Source organism: Prinia subflava, chromosome 10, assembly GCF_021018805.1.
Source record: "Prinia subflava isolate CZ2003 ecotype Zambia chromosome 10, Cam_Psub_1.2, whole genome shotgun sequence".
NCBI lineage: Eukaryota > Metazoa > Chordata > Aves > Passeriformes > Cisticolidae > Prinia > Prinia subflava.
In genome coordinates, this window is record NC_086256.1 from 973,628 (window position 1) to 993,746 (window position 20,119).

At 52.3% G+C, this 20,119-nt stretch overlaps 2 protein-coding genes and 1 long non-coding RNA gene across 5 annotated transcripts; 2 read left to right on the plus strand and 1 right to left on the minus strand.

Annotated features, from left to right (window-relative positions):
• The first annotated feature begins 182 nt into the window (after positions 1 to 182).
• On the plus strand, positions 183 to 10,837 carry DEPDC1 (DEP domain containing 1). 2 transcript variants are annotated; one of them, XM_063406855.1, is made up of 12 exons: positions 186 to 718; positions 1,332 to 1,597; positions 2,176 to 2,317; positions 3,010 to 3,128; positions 3,515 to 3,645; positions 4,101 to 4,148; positions 4,839 to 4,979; positions 5,437 to 6,480; positions 7,026 to 7,198; positions 7,862 to 8,038; positions 8,241 to 8,426; positions 10,132 to 10,837. In XM_063406855.1, the coding sequence occupies exons 1-12, from the start codon at positions 434 to 436 to the stop codon at positions 10,270 to 10,272; spliced, it is 2,853 nt and encodes a 950-aa protein (XP_063262925.1). In that variant the 5' UTR covers positions 186 to 433; the 3' UTR covers positions 10,273 to 10,837. The 2 variants fall into 2 exon arrangements, with proteins under 2 accessions (XP_063262926.1, XP_063262925.1); XM_063406856.1 differs by lacking the exon at positions 5,437 to 6,480 and having other exon boundaries at positions 183 to 718.
• On the minus strand, positions 7,959 to 19,341 carry LOC134555354 (uncharacterized). The gene is made up of 4 exons (XR_010081411.1): positions 19,202 to 19,341; positions 18,635 to 18,736; positions 8,191 to 8,394; positions 7,959 to 8,084 (listed from the first exon to the last, which is right to left on the minus strand). It is a non-coding gene; the product is annotated as an uncharacterized LOC134555354 (long non-coding RNA).
• On the plus strand, positions 10,287 to 20,108 carry RPE65 (retinoid isomerohydrolase RPE65). Of its 2 annotated transcripts, XM_063406860.1 has the most exons (14): positions 10,287 to 10,393; positions 13,640 to 13,722; positions 14,050 to 14,200; positions 14,448 to 14,555; positions 14,647 to 14,788; positions 15,370 to 15,517; positions 15,779 to 15,860; positions 16,057 to 16,189; positions 16,307 to 16,446; positions 17,286 to 17,415; positions 18,240 to 18,354; positions 18,456 to 18,550; positions 18,641 to 18,752; positions 19,209 to 20,108. In XM_063406860.1, exons 4-14 carry the CDS (start codon positions 14,479 to 14,481, stop codon positions 19,358 to 19,360), a joined length of 1,326 nt encoding a protein of 441 aa, XP_063262930.1. In that variant the 5' UTR covers positions 10,287 to 10,393; positions 13,640 to 13,722; positions 14,050 to 14,200; positions 14,448 to 14,478; the 3' UTR covers positions 19,361 to 20,108. The 2 variants fall into 2 exon arrangements, with proteins under 2 accessions (XP_063262930.1, XP_063262929.1); XM_063406859.1 differs by lacking the exons at positions 10,287 to 10,393; positions 13,640 to 13,722 and having other exon boundaries at positions 14,064 to 14,555.
• The last annotated feature ends 11 nt before the right edge of the window (positions 20,109 to 20,119 follow it).

Sequence of the window (20,119 nt, forward strand, 5' to 3'; positions counted from 1 at the left end):
GCAGGAGAGCTGGAGCTGAGGGGAGAGAGGGGAATGGAGCTGAGGTGAGGAGGGGAATGGAGCTGAGGAGGGGAATGGAGCTGAGGAGGGGAATGGAGCTGAGGAGGGGAATGGAGCTGAGGAGGGGAATGGAGCTGAGGAGGGGAATGGAGCTGAGGAGGGGAACGGAGCTGAGGCAGGACAATTCTGTATTGGCCACACTCAGAATAACCTTCATTGCACAGAGGGATTAAATCCTGACAGAACCGAAGTGAAGGTTTCACCCAAACCTCCTCATTCCACAGCGTCCCGGACTGGTTTGGGTCAGAATGGACCTTAAAGCCCAACCAGTGCCACCCCGTCCACCTCAGGAGCAGCTCTGACATGAGCGGGGCCAGCTGTCCCAGCACGTTAATGATGTTAAGTGGCGAACTGGGGCTCCTGAGTTCCTCTAATGACTGTTAATCACGGCTGGGTAATTACCGCCCGTGCAGGCGCTCGGGGCGGGACTCGAACCCGCGGCCTGCAGCGTCCCCTCAGCCCGGCCCGCCGCGTGACGCCACGCGCCGCGTGCGCGCGTCTCGGCCAATCAGCGGCCGCCGGCGGATTCGAACGGCGGCGCGGCGGCAGCGGCCGTTACGCGCGCGGCGGGGCCGCCAGGGGGCGCTGCGCTCCCCGCGGAGGGGCCGCCATGGCCGGACCGGGACCGGGGCCGGGGCCGTACCGCGCCACCAGGCTGGTGAGCACCGAGCGGGGCGGGACGGGGGGGCCGCGCGGGACCCGGGGGCGCGGCTGCCGCGGAGCGAGCGGGGTGCCCGTGGCACCCGTGCGAGCGCCGCGGGACGGGAGGGGGCTCTGCCCTCGGGACCGCCTGAGGGGCGCTGAGGGGCGCGCCGTGCACATCTGCGTGCCTGCGACCCCCCGGCTGCTGTCGTGACGGTGCTCAGGGACACGCCCTGCTCGCTGTCGCGACACGTGGGTGCCCTGGGACCCCCTAGCTGCTGTCGCGACCCGGGGGTGCCTGCAGCCCTCTGCCCTGTGCCCGTTGTCTCGGTGTGCGGGTGCCCGGGGACCCCCTGCCCGCTATCGCCACGTGGGGGAGCCCTGGGATCCCCCCTACCTCTATCGCGACAGTGGCTGCTCAGAGACACCCGTGCCACGATATGTGGGTGCCCTGGCACCCCGCTGCCCTCTGTCGCGACACTGGGTGCCCTGGGATCCCCCACTCCCGCGCCATGGGGGTAGCTCGCAGTGTCGCGGTACGCTGATGCCCCGCTGTCGCGACACGCTGCGGTGGCTCGGTGCGGTGGCTCGCTCCAGCGGCGGTGCGGCCGGGTGTGCTCTGCCCGCAGTGGAACGAGGTGACCCGGTTCTTCCGAGCGGGGATGCCCGTGCGGCGGCACCGGCAGCGGCTGCGCTCGCACGGCAGCTGCTTCACGGCGGCCGAGGCTGCGGACTGGCTGCACCGCGCCCTCCGCGCCAGCAGCAGCTTCGGGCCCGACGTCACCCGGCAGCAAACGGTGCAGCTGCTGCGCAAATTCCTCAAAAACCACGTCATTGAGGACATCAAGGGCCGCTGGGGAACCGAGGAGCTGGAGGACAACGGTGCCCTGTACAGGTACTGCGGTTAAAATTGCTCCGTGGGCTCTCGGGTGTTGAGAATTTTTGTTAAAGGTGCTCAGATTCGCAAAAAGAGCTCGCTTTGGGTTGAGCACTTTGGGCAAAAAGTTAATTGTTGGTGTCGTTTTGTGCGCTGAGTGTGCTCCTGTGTGTGTCCATGCCTTTGTGTAGCCGAGGTTTTGCTGGAATACAAACTGTGCTGCTTTGGAGGGAAGCCAGAGTGCTCTGGAGGAGCTGCCCGCTGGGTTTGCTTCTCTTGGACCTTTCACACAAAGTCTGGGTGGGAAACAGAGCCAAAGAGCTCTGAAATTAAAGATATTAATGGCCCTCAGTTCTCACCTTCTGGGCTCAGGCTGTGCCAACACCCTCAGCTCGACTTTGGCATCAAGAGAAACAGCCCAAAGCTAATTTATCATATGATACATTTAAAAAACAAATAAAATCTGTGCTTTCCTTTTTATAAGTGAACCTAACCGAATCACACTGGAATGGAGTCAGAGGTTTTGTTTTGTCAAGTAATTTATTTGATTACAGGTCAATTCTAAATGTGTTTAACATCTCTCCCATTCCTTACAGATTTCCTCCAACATCTCCAGTCAAACCCCTACCAAGCCCACCAAGGGGGAACTTGGAAAACTCTGGAGACAAAGGAAATCTTTTCAAACTGCCCAGTTCATCCAAGAGGGCTTTGAAAAAACAGAACTTCCTGCAGTCTCTGGTAATAACAACTTTTCCTTACAGCATTGCAGTCGTCTTGTATTGTCTTTACTCTTTAAAATTATTGGCACTGCTCTGTTGTGGCATCTTCCCTTAATAAAAACAGTTTGGACTTAAGGAATTGAGAAGTATTAAGAAATAAATTCATATGAGAGGGTGCTTTATTTTGTTTTGGGTTTTCTTTGTCTTGTCTCAGTGCAGAATTGTCCCTGCTAAGGGATTTTAAAGCACTGGGAAGGCTGAAAGGTGCAGTCCTAGAAATGATCTGCACAATATGGCCTCGTTGAAATTTAATTTATCTTTGGGGAACAAATAAAAGGCACAAATCATTTAAGTGGTCATCTTTTTGGAGAAGGTGGAATGTGTGTGTGGCCCTTGAGTCAGCTGAGATTTGCATGCATAAATTCTGAATTTAGGTTCCAGTCCTAAAGGAGGATAATTCACATATTAATACATCTGAATTTGAGGTATTTTTTACCTTTTAAATTGTTGACTTTGCATTGATCAGGGGGGTTTTTTTCCCTTTTTTTGGCTGTGTGCTTCCATTTCAGTGCTGAGGCTGCAGGTTACTCCCTGGCCCGTGTGGAATTTAATGTTCCACAGAACACCCTGTTCTTCTAATTCCAATTTTCTCTGATTTTTAATTGCCTCAAGAGGCTCATTTATCTCACAGTATAAACCACTCATTTTCAGGAAAACTTACCAAGACCAAAACCTGATGGAACAGAAGAAAAGAAGGAGGAAACACTGCAAAGGAGGGAAATAAGCCAGGAATATGTGCAAGAAACATGGAGAAATGTCATCCGGGTGCAGTGAGTGATGAGCTACACACAGCCCTTCTCATCTAGCAGGAAATAGCTCAAGCAAGCTTTTGCAATTGGTTTTTAATTTTTAAAACCATATTTTAAGTTGAATATTTTTTCTGTTGTTTACACAGGTGTTCTAATCTGTTTATTAACATTGGATTGTTGCATTTAAGGAATTTCTGATTGTGTGCTGGTGCTGAAATAGATTTAAACACCACAGGTGCTCTTCCTTGTGGTTGTTGCTGTTTGTCCCAGGGAAAAGTGAATTCAGATTATCCTCCTGGAAGGGAGAAGTTCTCAAACAGCCTTCAGCTCATCAAGGGGTTTGAACAGAAATGGGAATAACTCGTTTTCCTGCATCCCTTGCCAAGCTTTGCTCTCTCCCTCTGCAGTTTGCAAACCCTTCTGGGGCTGCCCTCGCTGGAGGAGGTTCTGCAGCCAGCCCAGATCATCCCCGAGTTTGTGGTGTACAACATGAGCAACACCAGCAGGCACGGCGTGGTGATCCTGCAGGACAGAGCAGGTGACACTCCCTGCCCTACATCTGCAGAAAGAGTCTTTATTTATAATTAATAGTTAATCTGCTTCACAGTCTGTTGATTAGACTTTTCCCCCAAACCAAAGCACAGCTCAGGGACCTTAAATCCCATTCCTTCCCCTATCCCAGGGTGCTCCAGCCTGGCCTTGGGCACTGCCAGGGATCCAGGGGCAGCCACAGCTTCTCTGGGAATTCTATCCCAGCCCCTCCTCACCCTTCCAGCCAAAAACTCCTTCCCAATATCCCATCTAACCCTGCCCACCTTCAGCTTGAAGTTATTCCCCTTTATCCTATCAAAATTACCTATGTAGCAATACTTCAAATAAGTTTCAAATTTAATCTTTTGTACTTCAGGTGTTATTTGATACACATGAGCCATTTTTAGTTGTTAATTATTTGGGCTCATGTCTAAATGCTGCATTTATCTGTTTGGATTTCAGAGGACCTCCCTCACTGGGTGCTGTCAGCCATGAAGTGCTTGGCCTACTGTGAGTCTCTGAAGAGCTTTTAAGTTGCAGAAACCTCTGCTGAGAGTTGAAAGGGAAATATCTGTGTGTGTGAAATCAGCTGTGATGTTTCAGTTGAGAAACTGGGCAGACCTGTGGCTGGTTTGTGGGTGGTATTTCTCTGATGCAGTTTTTCAGGAGTGAAGGGGACTTTGCTTTTCCAGTCCATGGCTTTTAGTTGGACCAAAACATTTCCTACATTTCTGGGGAGATCAATTTTCTTTGGTTTTTAAAGAATCAACTATAAATTAATTAGCTGAGTGCCTCTCCCATGAAGCCAGAGATAATGAGCTTGTTCTCCATGTGCTGAGTTTCCTTTTGCTCAGGAGCTTGAATTCCCTGTGGGAGAGGTGGGATCACTGTGCTTTGGAAATGAAGGGACGTACTAAGGGGTGGTTGTTGTTTTCCTGAGGAACCTATAAAGACCACAGATTAATTTTTATTTATTTATTTTCTTGGTATGGAACAGAACTGAGCACAGCTCTTCAGTGGCTGCCTGGGATCTCTTACACTGGTTTTGCTTACAAATTGTGTCAAATACAATAATTGTGGATTGCTGGGAGGATTCTTTGCCTGTGAAACAAGAATCAATTTTGGTTGATCTTCAAAAATTTCTTTTATAATGGGCTAGTGGATTTTTGGTGTGAATTTCCTTTCTTCCCCTCTTTTCAGGGCCCAGGAACAATGACATGAGCCAAGCCACCTACAGTGGCTTTGAGCGGGACGTGTTCCGAACAGTTGCTGATTATTTTCTCAGTCTCCCTGAGCCGTTGCTCACTTTTGAATACTATGAGCTCTTTGTTAATGTCTTAGGTATGTATGAGTTTGGAAACAGTCAGGGAAGCTCCAAGTTCAGATCAGCTGGGGGACAAATGGGATTCAAAGCAGAGCTTGGCCCCTGATCTGTGGGAGCTCCAATCTGAGGAGGATCATCACTGCTCCATTCTGTGTTAGTGTTAATTAAAATGTGCTTCTGCCTCATGATTCCCCATGAAATTGCTGTTTCAGCTCACATTCTAAATATTCAATAACAAAAACTTTAAAAGATGTGCTTGTTCTGCCTGCTCCTCACTATTGCAGTGTCACCTTTGTTCTTGCATGTTGGTTGCAATGACCTCGCTAAATCGCTTTGGGACTGAACTAAAGGCTTCTTAATTAATATCTTAATTAATATCTTAGCTTTGTTTTCTGTCTGCCCAGTTAGCAGCTCTCTGAACTGGTTCATTTTCATGCCACTTGCACCTTTAACATCTCTTTCATTTCCTGATAGTTATATGTGGCTACATCCAAATTCCTGATCTGGGCAGTGGGAAACGTTCTGTCCAAGAGGAGAAAGGTGACCCTCAGCCTTCAAAAGCTCCTCACTTGAACTCTTTCAAGTCCACTGAGTGTCTTCTCCTGAGCCTGCTCCTCAAAGAGCCTGACCAGAAGGAGAAGGAAGCTTCCAGAAGGTTTTCCTCAGAAGAGCTGAGAGCCCAAAACCAACATGGAAAGAAGTGGCAGCAGCGCAAACTGCCACGACAGCAAGGGAGTGCTGGGACCCTGATGGGAGGGAGCTGCCAGAACCTTGCAGGATTCAGGGATGACCAGGAGCCACCTGCAGCATTTAGGACAAGGTGTTACTCCTTGGAAAGAATCGGAGCTGCTGCTTCGAGTAATAAAGGAGGATGTGCCCCCCTTGGGGGAGGTGGTGTGAGCAGCACCGCGAGAAGTGGAGAACGCCTGGAGGAGCACAGAGGGACCTCAGAGCTGGAGCTGGGCTGGGATGGCTCAGGTCAAAGCCAGAGGCACCTCAGGAGAGGACCTGCCCCATCCCCTGGGGGTGAGGGGCTGAGGAGGGACAGCCACGGCTCCCTGAGCCTGCTGGGCAGGAGCCGCTCCGGGAGCTGCAGCGCCATCCACAGACCCAGCGCTGAGATCACCGTGCAGCCCTGGCCCCGGGGGCAGGGAGCAGCCAGCCCCTCTGTGGCCATCAGCGTCCAGAAGAGGCTCTGCAGGAGCAGCACCAGCCCCTCTGTGGCCATCAGCGTCCAGAGGAGGCTCTGCAGGAGCAGCACCAGCCCCTCTGTGGCCATCAGCGGCCAGAGGAGGCTCTGCAGGAGCAGCACCAGCCCCTCTGTGGCCATCAGCGGCCAGAGGAGGCTCTGCAGGAGCAGCACCAGCCCCTCTGTGGCCATCAGCGGCCAGAAGAGGCTCTGCAGGAGCAGCACCAGCCCCTCTGTGGCCATCAGCGGCCAGAGGAGGCTCTGCAGGAGCAGCACGGAGCTGTCACAGCGCCCTGTGCCCCCCTCCCCTTGTGTGCTGGCTGGCACAAGTAAGGGCTCCCTGCAGCATGTTGCACTGCCTTGTGTGGCCTCACTAACCCCTGCTTCCCTCACCTCTGCCACTCCTGCTGGGCTTGTGCATAGGCACAGAGCTGGATTGTGGGGTTTTTAAAGAAAATCTGCTGGCTAAATTGTTCAAACTGCTGTAGCTCTGCTAACAAATAGCATGTGTAGTACCTTTGCAGTATGAGCTTGATGTGTCAATAGTTTCTGCTCAGGTGAGTGATGGGGGCAGGGAATCTGCACACACCTGCCTGCTGGAGATGTCTTTCTCTGCTCTGTTAATCGTTATTTTCTGGAAATAGTTCTAGGAATAATTAGTGTCATTAACTGTATTGTGGTCGTAATTGCACCATAATGAAGGAAGTTGAAGATGACCACACAAACAAAGGCCAATGCATTCTCCTCTGTGTTACAGCTGATTTCTCTGAAACATAAATAATCACACTGAAAAATAAGAGACCTGTGATAGTGAGGTAAAACCATGCTGGAAGCTGCTTCAAAGCCTGACACCCGCTGTGTTTGTGGTTGGCAGATCTGGTGCAGCCTCACCTGGAGAGGGTGGCAGTGGAGGCCCTGCAGATCTGCTGCGTGCTGCTGCCGCCCGCGCGCCGCCGGCGCCTGCAGCTGCTGCTGCGCATGATGGCCAGGATCAGCTGCAACGTGGACATGCCCCGGCTGCACGAGGCCATGGGCACCAGGAGCCTGGTGAGGGAGGGAAAGCTCCTCTGCAAACAATGCACACGGTTCCTCGGGCTGGTTTCTCACCCCGCTGCCGTTCAGAGTCCCACACTGGTTCGGGTTGGGAGGGACTTTAAAGCCCATCTCATTCCAGGTTAAACCTGGCTCCTGCTGTGCCTTAGGCTGGGTTAGGTTGGCTCTGCAGGTTTTCATCACCTCACTTGTCTCAAGATGACCAACTGAAGATTTAGGTTTAGATGAGAAGTAGGAAGAAATTCTTTATCCAGAGGGTGGGCAGGCCCTGGCACAGGGTGCCCAGAGCAGCTGTGGCTGCCCCTGCATCCCTGGCAGTGCCCAAGGCCAGGCTGGAGCAGCCTGGGACAGTGGGAGGTGTCCCTGCCCCAACCCAAACCATTCCAGAATTCTATCCTACAGTTCTGTGAAGATGTTCATTTTTCTGTAGGTTAAGCCTTTTTCTGCTGCTACCTTTTTAGAATATGTATTTTTAATGGAAAGTGCTGTTCAATTCCAAAGAAATTACTTTAGTTCACATGAGGGAACAACGATGGCTTTTCCTCCTGTGTGACCATACTTGGAAGCTGACACTGGAGGATTTGTGCCCCTGTAGAGCAGAGAGGAGGGAAATGAATCCCAAACTGCGTGTCCTGACCTCTTGCTGCACTCTTCCAGCTGATCCAGACGTTTTCCCGCTGTGTGCTGCGCTGTGCAGAGGAGGAGGACCTGGACGAGCTGCTCTCCACACGCCTGCTCTCCTTCCTGATGGACCATCAGCAGGAAATATTCCAGGTCCCAACTTACCTGCAGGCTGCCGTGTGGGATCACCTCGAGTACATGAAGATGGCTCAGGTTGGTGCCATCAGAGCAGTAGAAATTCATTTGTTAATTGCTGCTTCTGAAGTTGGGAAAATGCAAATAAACCCAGGCAAATTGAATGTATAGATATTAATTATAATCTTTTGCAGCTTGTGAGTGGGTGTGGGTGTTTATTAGGTACTTACTCAAATAGTAAAGAACTAGTTGAGTGCATGCAGAGCCCTTTTTCTTTCAGTGCAATCAGGAAACAGAAGACATTTGTGCCATCCTGCCAACGTATTCCTACTGCAAACAAATCACTCCCCAGGAGTTTGAAGAACAAAAGGTCTCCACCTCGCAGGCTGCAGTGGCAGAGCTCCTGGAGAACATCATCAAGGATAAGAACCTCTCTGTGAAGGACAAAAAGAAAAAGTTAAAACAGGTGAGTTTATTTAATCTACTTCTGTGAGGGAGGGCTGAGGCACCAGAGCCTGGGGCAGGAGAGGAGCACAATGAGAAATGTTTGTGCTCTAAAGCTTTGGAGTGCAGAGCTTCATGTGCTCTGCTGGGGATTCTAAAGATGGTTTTTAATGCTGCATCTTATGGAGCTGGGCTGGGAGAGCTGGGGGGGCTCCCCTGGAGAGGAGAAGGCTCCAGGGAGAGCTCAGAGCCCCTGGCAGGGCCTGAAGGGGCTCCAGGAGAGCTGGAGAGGGGCTGGGGACAAGGGCTGGAGGGACAGGACACAGGGAATGGCTCCCACTGCCAGAGGGCAGGGATGGATGGGATATTGGGCAGGAATTGTTCCCTGGCAGGGTGGGGGGAGAGACTGGGCTGGAATTCCCAGAGCTGTGGCTGCCCCTGGATCCCTGGCAGTGCCCAAGGCTGGGTTGGAGCAGCCTGGGACAGTGGAGGTGTCCCTGCCATGGCAGGGCTGGAATGAGATGGGATTTTAAGGTCTCTTCCAATCCAAACCACTCCTTTATAATGCAGCTTTGACTGCCAGCAGTGGTGTTCAAACAATGGGGTAAAAGCAGTATCAAATTATTCTGCTGGAGCTCCTGCTCTGCATTCGGTGATTCCTGATGGAATTGCAGCCTGGATCTCTGTGCTGCTCTGGCCATCCAAGTCACCATTAACATGCCAGAGGTGGGGTTAAATTCAGTAGGTGTTAAGAGCAATAATTTTTGGCTTTAAGAGACAAAACTCTCTCTGTTGACAATCCTGAAACATTTTTTTGGTGGCCTTGGCTTTGTGTTTTGTAACACTTGCAGTGCTCAAGATTATCTTGCACTTCCCTGGCCTACCAACAACTTGCCTAATAGTAAGGCTAAAACACAGCAGTCCTGGCAGGATTTAATCCTGGAGGGTTTTTCTTTCCTTTGGCAAGTCTTTCTGCCCAATGGAATAGTTCTGTACTTGTCCTGGAATCTCCTAAGCAAGTCTTGTGACTGCCATTTGAGCAAGCAGCTTTTCAGGGCAGCCACACTCCTGAGCTCTGAGTGCCCCGTGGGTTGTGGAGACCTTCTGGGCCTCAGGAGTGAGTGTGGTGTGGTTCAGGAGCAGCACAGCCTCTGAATGTGAAGAGGAATGGTTAATTATGGCTGATTAAGGCTTGGAGCATGTGAGGAGTGAGAAATGATTCACAGGGGAAAGGGGAGGGAGGAAATGGGGGCCCATAAATGATCCCAGGACTGGAGGTGCCTCAGCAGTGCCAGCACAGGGATGGGCACTGCCCTGGGCCTGCTGGACACATTCTTATTGATGGGAAATGTTGGGATTTCTTGGGAAAAGCCAAATTCATGGCACTTCCCAGAGGGTAAGGTCCCAGTTGTGTCAACACCACAAGTTACAAAGGTGGGTTGAATCCCTCAGTGGAAGGGTTTGGCTCACATTCAGATGTGTTCCAGTTTTTTGTCCCTTCCTGAGGCCTTGCGTGGGAAACAGATAAAATGTCCAAATCATGGCTCTGATTCCGGGTATTTCCATGGAATTGGGGTAAGCTTTCCTGGGAGAACCCTTCCAAAACAGGCTGAATCTTGGCTCCCTGTGGGGTAAAACACATTTATCAGGGAATTCCTGGAAGGCAGGGAGCGTGCTGTGGCACAGCTGGGGTTCCACAGGGGTTTCCTCCCTGGTGCCTGTTGCAGTTCCAGCGGGAGCACCCCCAGATCTACGCGAGCAGGTTCCCCACCACGGGCTCGGAGGCGCTGCTCCTGGACAGCAAACCCACCCTCAAACAGCCCATGCTGAGCCTCAGGAAAGCCAAATTCCGCAGCCTCAGGTACTGATCCCACCCCTGAGCTGTTCCTCCCCCTGGAACCTGGGCGTTCACCAGAGGAGCTGCTGCAGGGTTTGGTGCTGGCTGCGCTGGAGAAAGAGGAAATGTTTACATGGACGCTGTGCTGGAAGGTGCCAAAATACCTTTTTTTTGTTGTGCAGATACTTTGGAATAACTTCTAAAAAATATATATTTATCTGTTTACAAAATATTACAGTATATTGGAATAGGAAAATGTGAAACTACACAAAAAGCTGTTGTTAACCAAAAATTTATATATGTTTTTTTAAGGGAAACTAATGACCGGACTGTTGTTGTAACCTCTAAATGTCTCATCAGGAATTTGTGCCATTTATTGTAGTTTTTACATGCGTGTGTGTGTTTTGACTAAGTGCCTTTTTCTGTTCCCAAAATGTTTGTCTTTAAACAAAGGAGCTTCTATGAGTTCAGGACCAGGAGAGCCAGTTCATCATAAATAAATGATTATCTCACTCCATAAATGTTTCTGTTCATATCATCTGTAAACCCCTCATCAGCTTTTTGATATTTATTTATATTAAAAAACGTGAAGTGTATTTGAGACATTTTCATGGGAAATTCATTTTGGATCTGTTGGTGTGATTCTCAGAATAGGAGTGATGGATGATCCGTGAAGTGAGAACAGAATACACTAATTTTTCCTATTTTTTTTCCAGAGTTAGGGACTTGCTTATTAATTATGATAAGATAAAGGTTCCCCCACAGGAGTTTAAATCTACAGGAATATTTTTGGGAAAATATAATTAATAATAATTAATCTACTGCATGGCTCTGAGATCACAGACTGGTCTGGGTTGGGAGGGAACCCTAAAGCCCATCCAGTGCCACCCCTGCCATGGCAGGGACACCTCCCACTGTCCCTGCTCCAGCCTGGCCTTGGGCACTGCCAGGGATCCAGGGGCAGCCACAGCTGCTCTGGGCACCTGTGCCAGGGCCTGCCCCCCTCACAGCCAGGAATCCCTTGGCACATTTGGGATCCTGAGACAAATACCATTTTCCTCCTTTTTTTAAAAAAAGATTTTGTAAATGAGAAACCCAAGTTAGCCTCACTTTACCCCATTTTAATGATGCCTTCCTGTCCTGTGGGGAACTTTGTGCTTTCAGGGCAGGGGCAGCTGCTCCTCCCCTGGAACTTCTGTAACCGAGCACCTCCAGCACTCTGCACCTGCCTCAACTTGCTTGCAGTGCTTCCTACCCCAGTCCATGTTGCATAACTGATTTGTTTATGTGGTGTTCCAGTTAAGTAACTTATTAGGTGAGAAGCTCACATTTCCCAGGATTTGGCTCTCAGAGGCCTGCCCTCATTATTCCCAGTTCTTGATCCAGGTTATTTAATGTTCCCTTCTAAGGTGTTTTGACAGAATTTAACCAAAATGGGAATAAATAGACAAATTATAGTTATGGTTCTTCAATAGAAAGGGTTAAGGGGAGGCCTCAATCAAGATCTCAGTGCAGGATCCTGGTTTTTCTGCGAGAAGCCTTAAATGAACCCTTGTCCAAGTGGAAACACTGCCTTGAAAGAGGGAGCAAACAGACAACAGCAGGGAAAGAAGCCAGCCCTCACGTGCTGGTTGTAGCAGCAAATGGAACAGGGGCTTCTTTAATGTCTCTTCTTGTCCCTTCACCCCAGTTCAGATCCCTGGAGCTCTTTCCATCTGCATGGGAGGGAATGGATGTGGTGAGAAAACACCTTCATCCTCTGCCTGTGAGGGGACAGCAGGAAACTCAGACCTTGTGACTCTCTGCAGTGACTCTTTACAGCACTGTTGTTTTCATAAATGTTGACTCTTCCTAGAGGTGGTTCCTAAGGATGAGTCTGGAAGAGACCAAGGGGAGACCTCAGGGGCTGCAGCTCCTCCTGAGGGACAGCCCCAATCCCTGCTCCCTGTGACAGGGACAGGAGCCAGGGAACAGCTGGAGCTGGGCCAGGGCAGGTTTAGGTTGGATTTTGGGGAAGGTTCTTGCCCCAGAGGTGCTGGCACTGCCCAGGCTCCCCAGGGAACGGGCACAGCTGCCAGAGCAGCTCCAGGAGTGTTTGGCCAGCGCTGCCAGGGATGCCCAGGGTGGGAATGTTGGGTGTCTGTGCAGGGCCAGGGGCTGGGTCTCGATGATCCCTGGGGGTCCTCCTAACTCAAAAGATTCCTTGATGTTTGACACTGGCATTTTCTTCCCTCGTGGTGTCTCCAGTGTCACTCACCCCTGGGTGAGGCTCTGGAGAAGCCAGGATGGTCCCTGCAGAGCCGATGCGGTGCCAGCTCCCGGCACGGCTCCAGCGCGCTCCGTTTCGCTCCTCCCTGGGTTTTTTCCTTTGTAATCACTTCTGCTTGGGAAGAATTTAGGTCTCAGAAAAACAGTGAAAGCCCCTTTTTGTGTGAACAGTGGGACAAAAGCTCCCAAAGCCCGAGGAGGATTTTGGTGCTGAAAGCCGTCTCTGTTCCCGAGGTGCTCTCATTGGTGGGGGCTGTTTTGGGATGGGGCTGCCCTGGGCAGGGCTCAGCACCCCATAAATACCCAGCACAGCTCTGGCTCTGTGCTTGGCGCTGGCGGCTCAGGGAGGATGTACAGCCAGTGAGTATTCCTGAGGCTCGATCTGTGGGAGCACATCCCACATGGAGCATTGGCTGGGGCTGCTGTGGGGCTGGGGGCAGCAGGGTTTGGGGGGAGGAGAAGTGGGGAGGTCTCCACGTGCCCGTGCTGGCACATCCCATGCCAAGGTGTGGTTCTGGTCTGGGACAACAGGAACCTCCAGGTTCCAGAGGATTGATCAGAATTTGGAGTAGAATCATGGAATCCTGGAATGATTTGGGTTGGAAGGACCTTAAAGCTCATCCAGTGCCACCCCTGCCATGGCAGGGACACCTCCCACTGTGGAGGTGGCTCCAAGCCCTGTCCAGCCTGACCTTGGGCACTGCCAGGGGACAGGGACAGCCACAGCTGCTCTGGGCAGAGTTCACCAGCCTGTGCCTGGTGTGTCTTCATGGCTTTGCAGCAGATAAAATTGGAACCCAACAAAGAATTCTTTGCTGAAAAAAAAAAAAAAAAAAAAGGCTTTTGGAAGAGCTGGGATGTACAAGCTGGATTTTGCTTTCTGATGATTTGAGTATCCTGGGTTTGTTGGGCTGCAGTATGGGCTGTCCCCTCGGTGTCCCTGTCCCTCCTTGTGCCCAGGACAGTTCTCTGTAGCAGTTTGGATCTTCAGAGCCTTTCCCCATGGAAAGGTGCTTCTCCTTCCTCCCTCGAGTTCATTGCAAATCTTGGATCATCCAGAAAGATCCACCCCTCATCCAGAAAGATCAACCCCTCCCTGCTCTGGGCTCACCCAGCTGTGCCCCTTGCAGGGTGGAGCATCCTGCTGGAGGCTACAAGAAGCTCTTTGAGACAGTGGAGGAGCTGTCCTCTCCGGTGACTGCCCACGTCACAGGTTGGTCCTGCTGCTCTCCTTTGTTCCTGCAGCTCCGGGGCTCCCAGGGCTCAGAGGCTTTACAAGGCTGGGGGTGAAGGAGCTCTCAGGGCTGCATTCGGGGCAGAGAAAGGTCAGATTGGGTGGGGAACTCTTTAGACATTTCAATACTGACTGTGTTAGTCCACAGCAGGTATGGATGTGGAGAAATCAGCGCTTAAAGAGCTCATGTGTGTTTAAACACTAAGTTTAATTAGAAAATGAGGTGAAGTTTTGATTTTCTTGCTGTCACAATAAAAATTCCTTGGCCTGATGTGCCGTGCCCTCCCAACACTGCCCCTCCCACAGGCAGGATTCCCACGTGGCTGCGAGGAAGCCTCCTGAGATGTGGTCCTGGCTTGTTCGAGGTGGGCTCGGAGCCCTTCTACCACCTCTTCGATGGCCAGGCTCTGCTCCACAAGTTCGACTTCAAGGAGGGGCACGTCACCTACCACCGGAGGTAGTGCCAGTTTCCAGGAAAAAGGAATAAATAAGGAAGCATTTGCTTGTCTGAAACGCTGGGAACAGGCTGTGGGAGCCACTGGTTATTTTGAGCCCATGTGGTTATTGAAGAGCTCTAGCAGTGATATCATTAAACCCAGCTCCAGATGCAACGTGAGGCTGTGGAGAGCTCCCAGGGCTTTCACGAGGTTCCTCACAGGAATATTTGTATTTATTGCCCACCTTAACAGCCCTTCTGCCCCCAGGTTTGTCCGCACTGACGCCTACGTGCGCGCCATGACAGAGAAGAGGATCGTGATAACCGAGTTTGGCACCTACGCCTACCCAGACCCCTGCAAGAACATCTTCTCCAGGTACCTCGGGTGGGGCACACGCTGCTGGGATGTCCTACAGAGTTTCTGCTTCCCAGGAGCCCCTGACTGCCTGTTGGTTTTCTCTGCTCAGGTTTTTCTCCTACTTCAAAGGTGTGGAGGTGACAGATAACGCCCTGGTGAATGTCTACCCTGTGGGCGAGGATTACTACGCCTGTACTGAGACCAACTTCATCACCAGGATTAACCCAGACACCCTGGAGACCATCAAGCAGGTGGGTCCTTGTCCTGGGCTGGCAGAGGCGTGGAGGAGTAAAACTGAATGAAAATCATGGACTCACAGAATGGGTTGGGTTGGCAGAGACCTTAAATCCCCTCCAGTGCCACCCCTGCCATGGCAGGGACACCTCCACTGCCCCAGGCTGATCCAGCCTGGCCTTGGGCACTGCCACGGATCCAGGGGCAGCCCCAGCTGCTCTGGGCACCCTGTGCCAGGGCCTCACCACCTTCACAGATATTCCTCCCAATATCCTGTCCAACTCTGCCCCCTATCCCTCCATTCCTTGTCCCCAGTCCCTCTCCAGCTCTCCTGGAGCCCCTTTAGGCACTGGAAGGGTCCCCCTGACCTTTCCCTTCTCCAGGCTGAGCAGCCCCAGCTCTCCCACGGCAGAGGGGCTCCAGCCCCTGGAGCCCTCCAGCTCTGGGCTGCAGTTTGCAATCAGAGCTCAGCTGCACTTTGAGAGGAGCTTCCCACCTGCACAGCAAGGATGTATCGACTCCCAACACCTTGCAGAGGTCGTGCCTTCCACCTCCTGCCCTTCAGGGAAGCTCCTGACCCTGTCCTGCTGTTCTCCAGGTGGATCTATGTAAATACGTGTCCGTCAATGGGGCCACTGCTCATCCCCACATCGAGAACGACGGCACCGTTTACAACATCGGGAATTGCTTCGGGAAGAACTTTGCCCTGGCCTACAACATCATCCGGATTCCTCCTCTGCAGGCAGGTCAGTCAGCCCCCCTCTGAGCCAGCTGGGAAACTTTTCCTTTATGAATCGTTTCTTTATCCTTTCAATGAATTTTGTCATCCAGTTCAGTCTTTTTCATGCTCCTTTAGATTTTTTTTTTTAATGTTGTATTTAAACCATTTCCAGGTGGCTTCCAAATGACTGATTTTGTGTTAAAGGCAGAGATTTGCTGTGTAGATGCTGTAAGTACAGACCAGGTGTGGGTGAGACCTCCATAACCTCTCACGTGTCCCGTTCCAGACAAGGAAGACCCCATGAACAAGTCGGAGGTGGTGGTGCAGTTCCCCTGCAGTGACAGGTTTAAGCCCTCCTATGTCCACAGGTAACATTCCGTGGGGTCAGCAGGTCAGCTGGAACCAGGGACTGGTTCTCACATGTAATCAGCAATGAAAATTAGGTGATTAACCAAAATCAGGGTTCTACTGAGTGATGATCCACGTGTTTAAGATGAGCAGCTCCACGGTTTTGTCCAAACTGACCGCAGTGAGCCTGATGTGCTCCCCTGCCTTTCCCAACAGCTTTGGGCTGACCCCAAACTACATCGTGTTTGTGGAGACCCCAGTGAAAATCAACCTGCTCAAGTTCCTCTCCTCCTGGAGCCTTTGGGGAGCCAACTACATGGACTGCTTCGAGTCCAACGAGACCATGGGGGTAAGCACGGGGTCACCCCAAACTGGGCTGGGCTGGGCAGCCAGACCTGGGCTGGGAGGTCCATTGGCTTCTCCTTCATTTCCCTGAGCCCCAGCCCGGCTGCTGTGTGGTCCCCAGGTGTGGCTTCACGTGGCAGAGAAGAAGAAAGGCAGGCTCCTCAACCTCAAGTACCGCACCTCGGCCTTCAACCTCTTCCACCACATCAACACCTACGAGGACAACGGGTTCCTGATCGTGGACCTGTGCACCTGGAAGGGGTGAGCCGAGGTCCCTGGCACCACCCTGCCCCCTGCACCACACACACCCCCCCTGCTGGGGCCTCTGGCACTGCCACCAACTCATTTAACATTTAACAGGGGGTGACATGTAGTCTATACAGCACTGGGCTCTCCAGAGGTGCAGGGAGCCTGCTAGACACTCATTTCCCAGGAAAAAAATATTTTTATCTTTTGTTTATTTTTATCTTTAAGAAATGTTAGTGACTGCTGAAGGGTTGATGCTATTCTGGCTCCCGGGGCTGCAATGAGCAGTGTGTGTGTGAGGCTTGAATGCTGCTCTTCGTGTAAACACAGAAATGTGGCACTGAAATGATGAAGCTGTGTTGGCTGCATACCCAGCACCCCCTGAGCTGAGCTGATCCTGGCATGGAATCATGGAATTCCAGACTGCTTTGGATTGGAAAGGACCATAAAACTCATCTTGTTCCACCCCCTGCCATGGGCAGGGACACCTTCCACTGTCCCAGGTTGCTCCAAGCCCCTTCCTGTGCTTGTGTTGAGCACCAGCAGTTGCTGGGTTTTCCTGACAGGGGCTGTGGTGTGCACAGCTCAGCTCTGCTGAGGAGCTGGACTGAGGCTTGTGTCACTCTGTTTTGCCCCATCCCTGCCAGTGCCCAAGGCCAGGGACAGGGCTTGGAGCACCCTGGGATAGAGGAAGGTGTCTCTGCCCACGGCAGGGGCTGGGATGAGATAAACATTAACGCCCCTCCCAACCCAAACCATTCTGTGCTTCCATGAATTTCAGGCCAATAACACCTCCACTTCCCCCACACCTGCAAAGCCCAGCTGTGTTTCTCTCTGTGATGCTGTTTGTGCAGGTTCGAGTTCGTTTATAACTACCTGTACCTGGCCAACCTGCGGGCCAACTGGGACGAGGTGAAGCGGCAGGCGGAGAAGGCGCCGCAGCCCGAGGCCCGCAGATACGTCCTGCCCCTGAGCATCGACAAGGTACTGCAGCCTGCTCCGCCCCCTGCCGGGGCTGCTGCCCCGCTCACCTCAAATTCAACCTGCGAATTAAGAGGGCAAACTTGAAGTATGGGCCTTCAGAGAAACTCTGTGTTTTCTTTAGCCCATCAATGTTTTTCTAGTTTATTTATATGGTTGCCAAGAGAGGTTGTGGTTGCCCCATCCCTGGAAGTGTCCAAGGCTGGGCTGGATGGAGCTCTGAGCAAACAGTCTAGTGGAAGGTATCCCTGCCCGCAGTGAGGAAAATGAGATGAGCTTTAAGGTCCCTTCCACCCAAACCCTTTGATGACTCCGTGTTACCGTTCCTGGCAGAGCCTGTGGGGCAGCAGTGAATGCTGCATCTGCTCACAGCACAGAGGGGAGCAGCCACGGCCCCAGCACGCGTGGTTAAATCCACAGCCCTCGGTGTGAGGTCCCTGGAGCTGCCAGCCCGGCGTGGGCAGAGCTCTCTGGCTGGCAGCTGCTGGGTCCCTTCCAGGACCCCGCTCGTGGTGGCTGCCGAGGCTGCAGGGGGAGCCGGTCAGCCGAGCCTGGGGCTCACTGGGCTGTGGATCAAGGGAGAAGTGCAAGCCCACGTGGCAGTGCTGAATGAAACCTCGGGGTGCCTTCAGGAGGGAGGGGAGCTGTGTTTAGGCAGAGGAACAGGACAGTTCTTGCAGCACTGCCAAGCACACGGCAGCAGTCGCCTCCTGCCCTCGCTGAGGCTCTGCCGCGCGTCGCTGCCTTCCCTGTTCAAATAAACGTCCCTTAGCAAATAAACTAAACCTTTTCTCCAGTCTCTTGGGTATTATTTCTCTTTGCCACAGGCTGACACGGGGAAGAACCTGGTGACCCTGCCCTACACGACAGCCACAGCGACGCTGCGCAGTGATGAGACCATCTGGCTGGAGCCAGAGGTGATTTTCTCGGGGCCACGTCACGGTACAATGACACCCCAGCTCCCCCAGAGCACAGCAGCCAAGTGCTGCCTGCCCCCACACCCCACCAACCCTCAGCATTTATACATTTCTTCTTCCTTGTAGCCTTTGAATTCCCCCAGATCAACTACAGGAAGTACGGTGGGAAGCCGTACACGTACACCTACGGGCTGGGGCTGAACCACTTTGTCCCAGACAGGGTAACTATCAGCCAAGAGGGGATGGCTGCAATCTGGGGACAACAAGGAGTCTTCCTGAGCTCTGTGGGTTTGTGCTGTCCCCACCTTTAGCTGTGCAAGCTGAACGTTAAAACCAAGGAGACCTGGGTGTGGCAGGAGCCGGATGCGTACCCGTCGGAGCCCATCTTCGTTTCCCACCCGGATGCCCTGGAGGAAGATGATGGTAATGCTGGGGGTTGGTGGCATTGGGATGGGGAAGGGCTGTGCCAGGCTGGCTGCAGGGCTGTGCCACAGCTGGGCAGAGCAGAGCCTGCAGGCAGGTCCTGGAGGAGATGGGACAGGGGCTAACACTGGTGCGGAATTTCTGAGGAAACATGGGGAAACTGAAACTAGAATAATGAAATTTGGGGTTGGGACGGACCTTAAAACTCATCCCATTCCACCCCCTGCCATGGGCAGGGACACCCTCCACTACCCCAGGCTGCTCCAAGCCTCGAACCCGGCTTTGGACGCTTCCCTGGGCAGCCCGTGCTGTGTCCCTGCCCGTGTCCCTCAGCACCGATGACACTCCCGGGATTTCTGGTAGCCCGGGAGCCAGGGCTGCTCTCACCTTGGCCAGCCGGGGTCAGACACAGCCCACACCCACCCGGGCCACACCCATGGCGTTCTCACCTTGCAGGGGTGGTGCTGAGCATCGTGATCAGCCCGGGCGCGGGGCCCAAGCCCGCCTTCCTCCTCATCCTCAACGCCAAAGACATGAGCGAGGTGGCCAGGGCCGAGGTGGAGGTGAACATCCCGGTGACATTCCACGGGCTCTTCAAGAGGGCGTGAGCACACACAGCCACGCCTGGCCCGGGTCCTTCCAGCCCCCAAAAGGGGCAGTCTCCGTTTACAGGTGACAAACTCCTTCCACAGCCCTTTGTATTTGTGGGGCTGCTTAACTCAGATAAACAGTTCAGTCTTGTCAATGATTCTTCAAACGGTTAATCAGGTATTTTTAAAATGCACTCCTCGGTAGCATTTCCAGTTAAACCACAAGTTTGGGGTGGTGGAGAGATTCTGTTCAAGCAAAATTAAACTTTGTAGCTGCAGCAGAGTGAAGGAGGCTGAAAGAGCAGAGAGTAACCTCAGTACCTTTACATGTGGTAACATTGTGTACAGCAGGCTGTGCTGTGTTACACAGTTGAGAATTTTAGCCTGTACTGAAGGATTTGGGGTTAAAACATCATCCTGGTGATTGCTGGAGCATCCTCAGAGCAGTTCGAGTGGAGCCTCTCCACAGCTGCTTTGGGGATGGCAGGCAGAGCTTTGTTCTTCACCCAGGTGCAAACTGCTCACCTTCCCTTGTGTGTTTGCTCTTTGCCCTTCCTTTTGTCCAAGTGCAGTTCCTTGATTTCTGGATTTCATGTTAAAACATGGACATGAAAAAATCAAGTAATTGTTACCCCTTGGGCTGACTTTGCTTCCTTAGAGTGCTACAGATGTCCAGCTTAATCCTTCCTTCTCCCAAATAAACTTTCAGCTGATGTTAAAAGAGGCTATTGTTGAAAATAAAAACTTTCTGCCAGCAGATTTAAAATCTGGGATTCT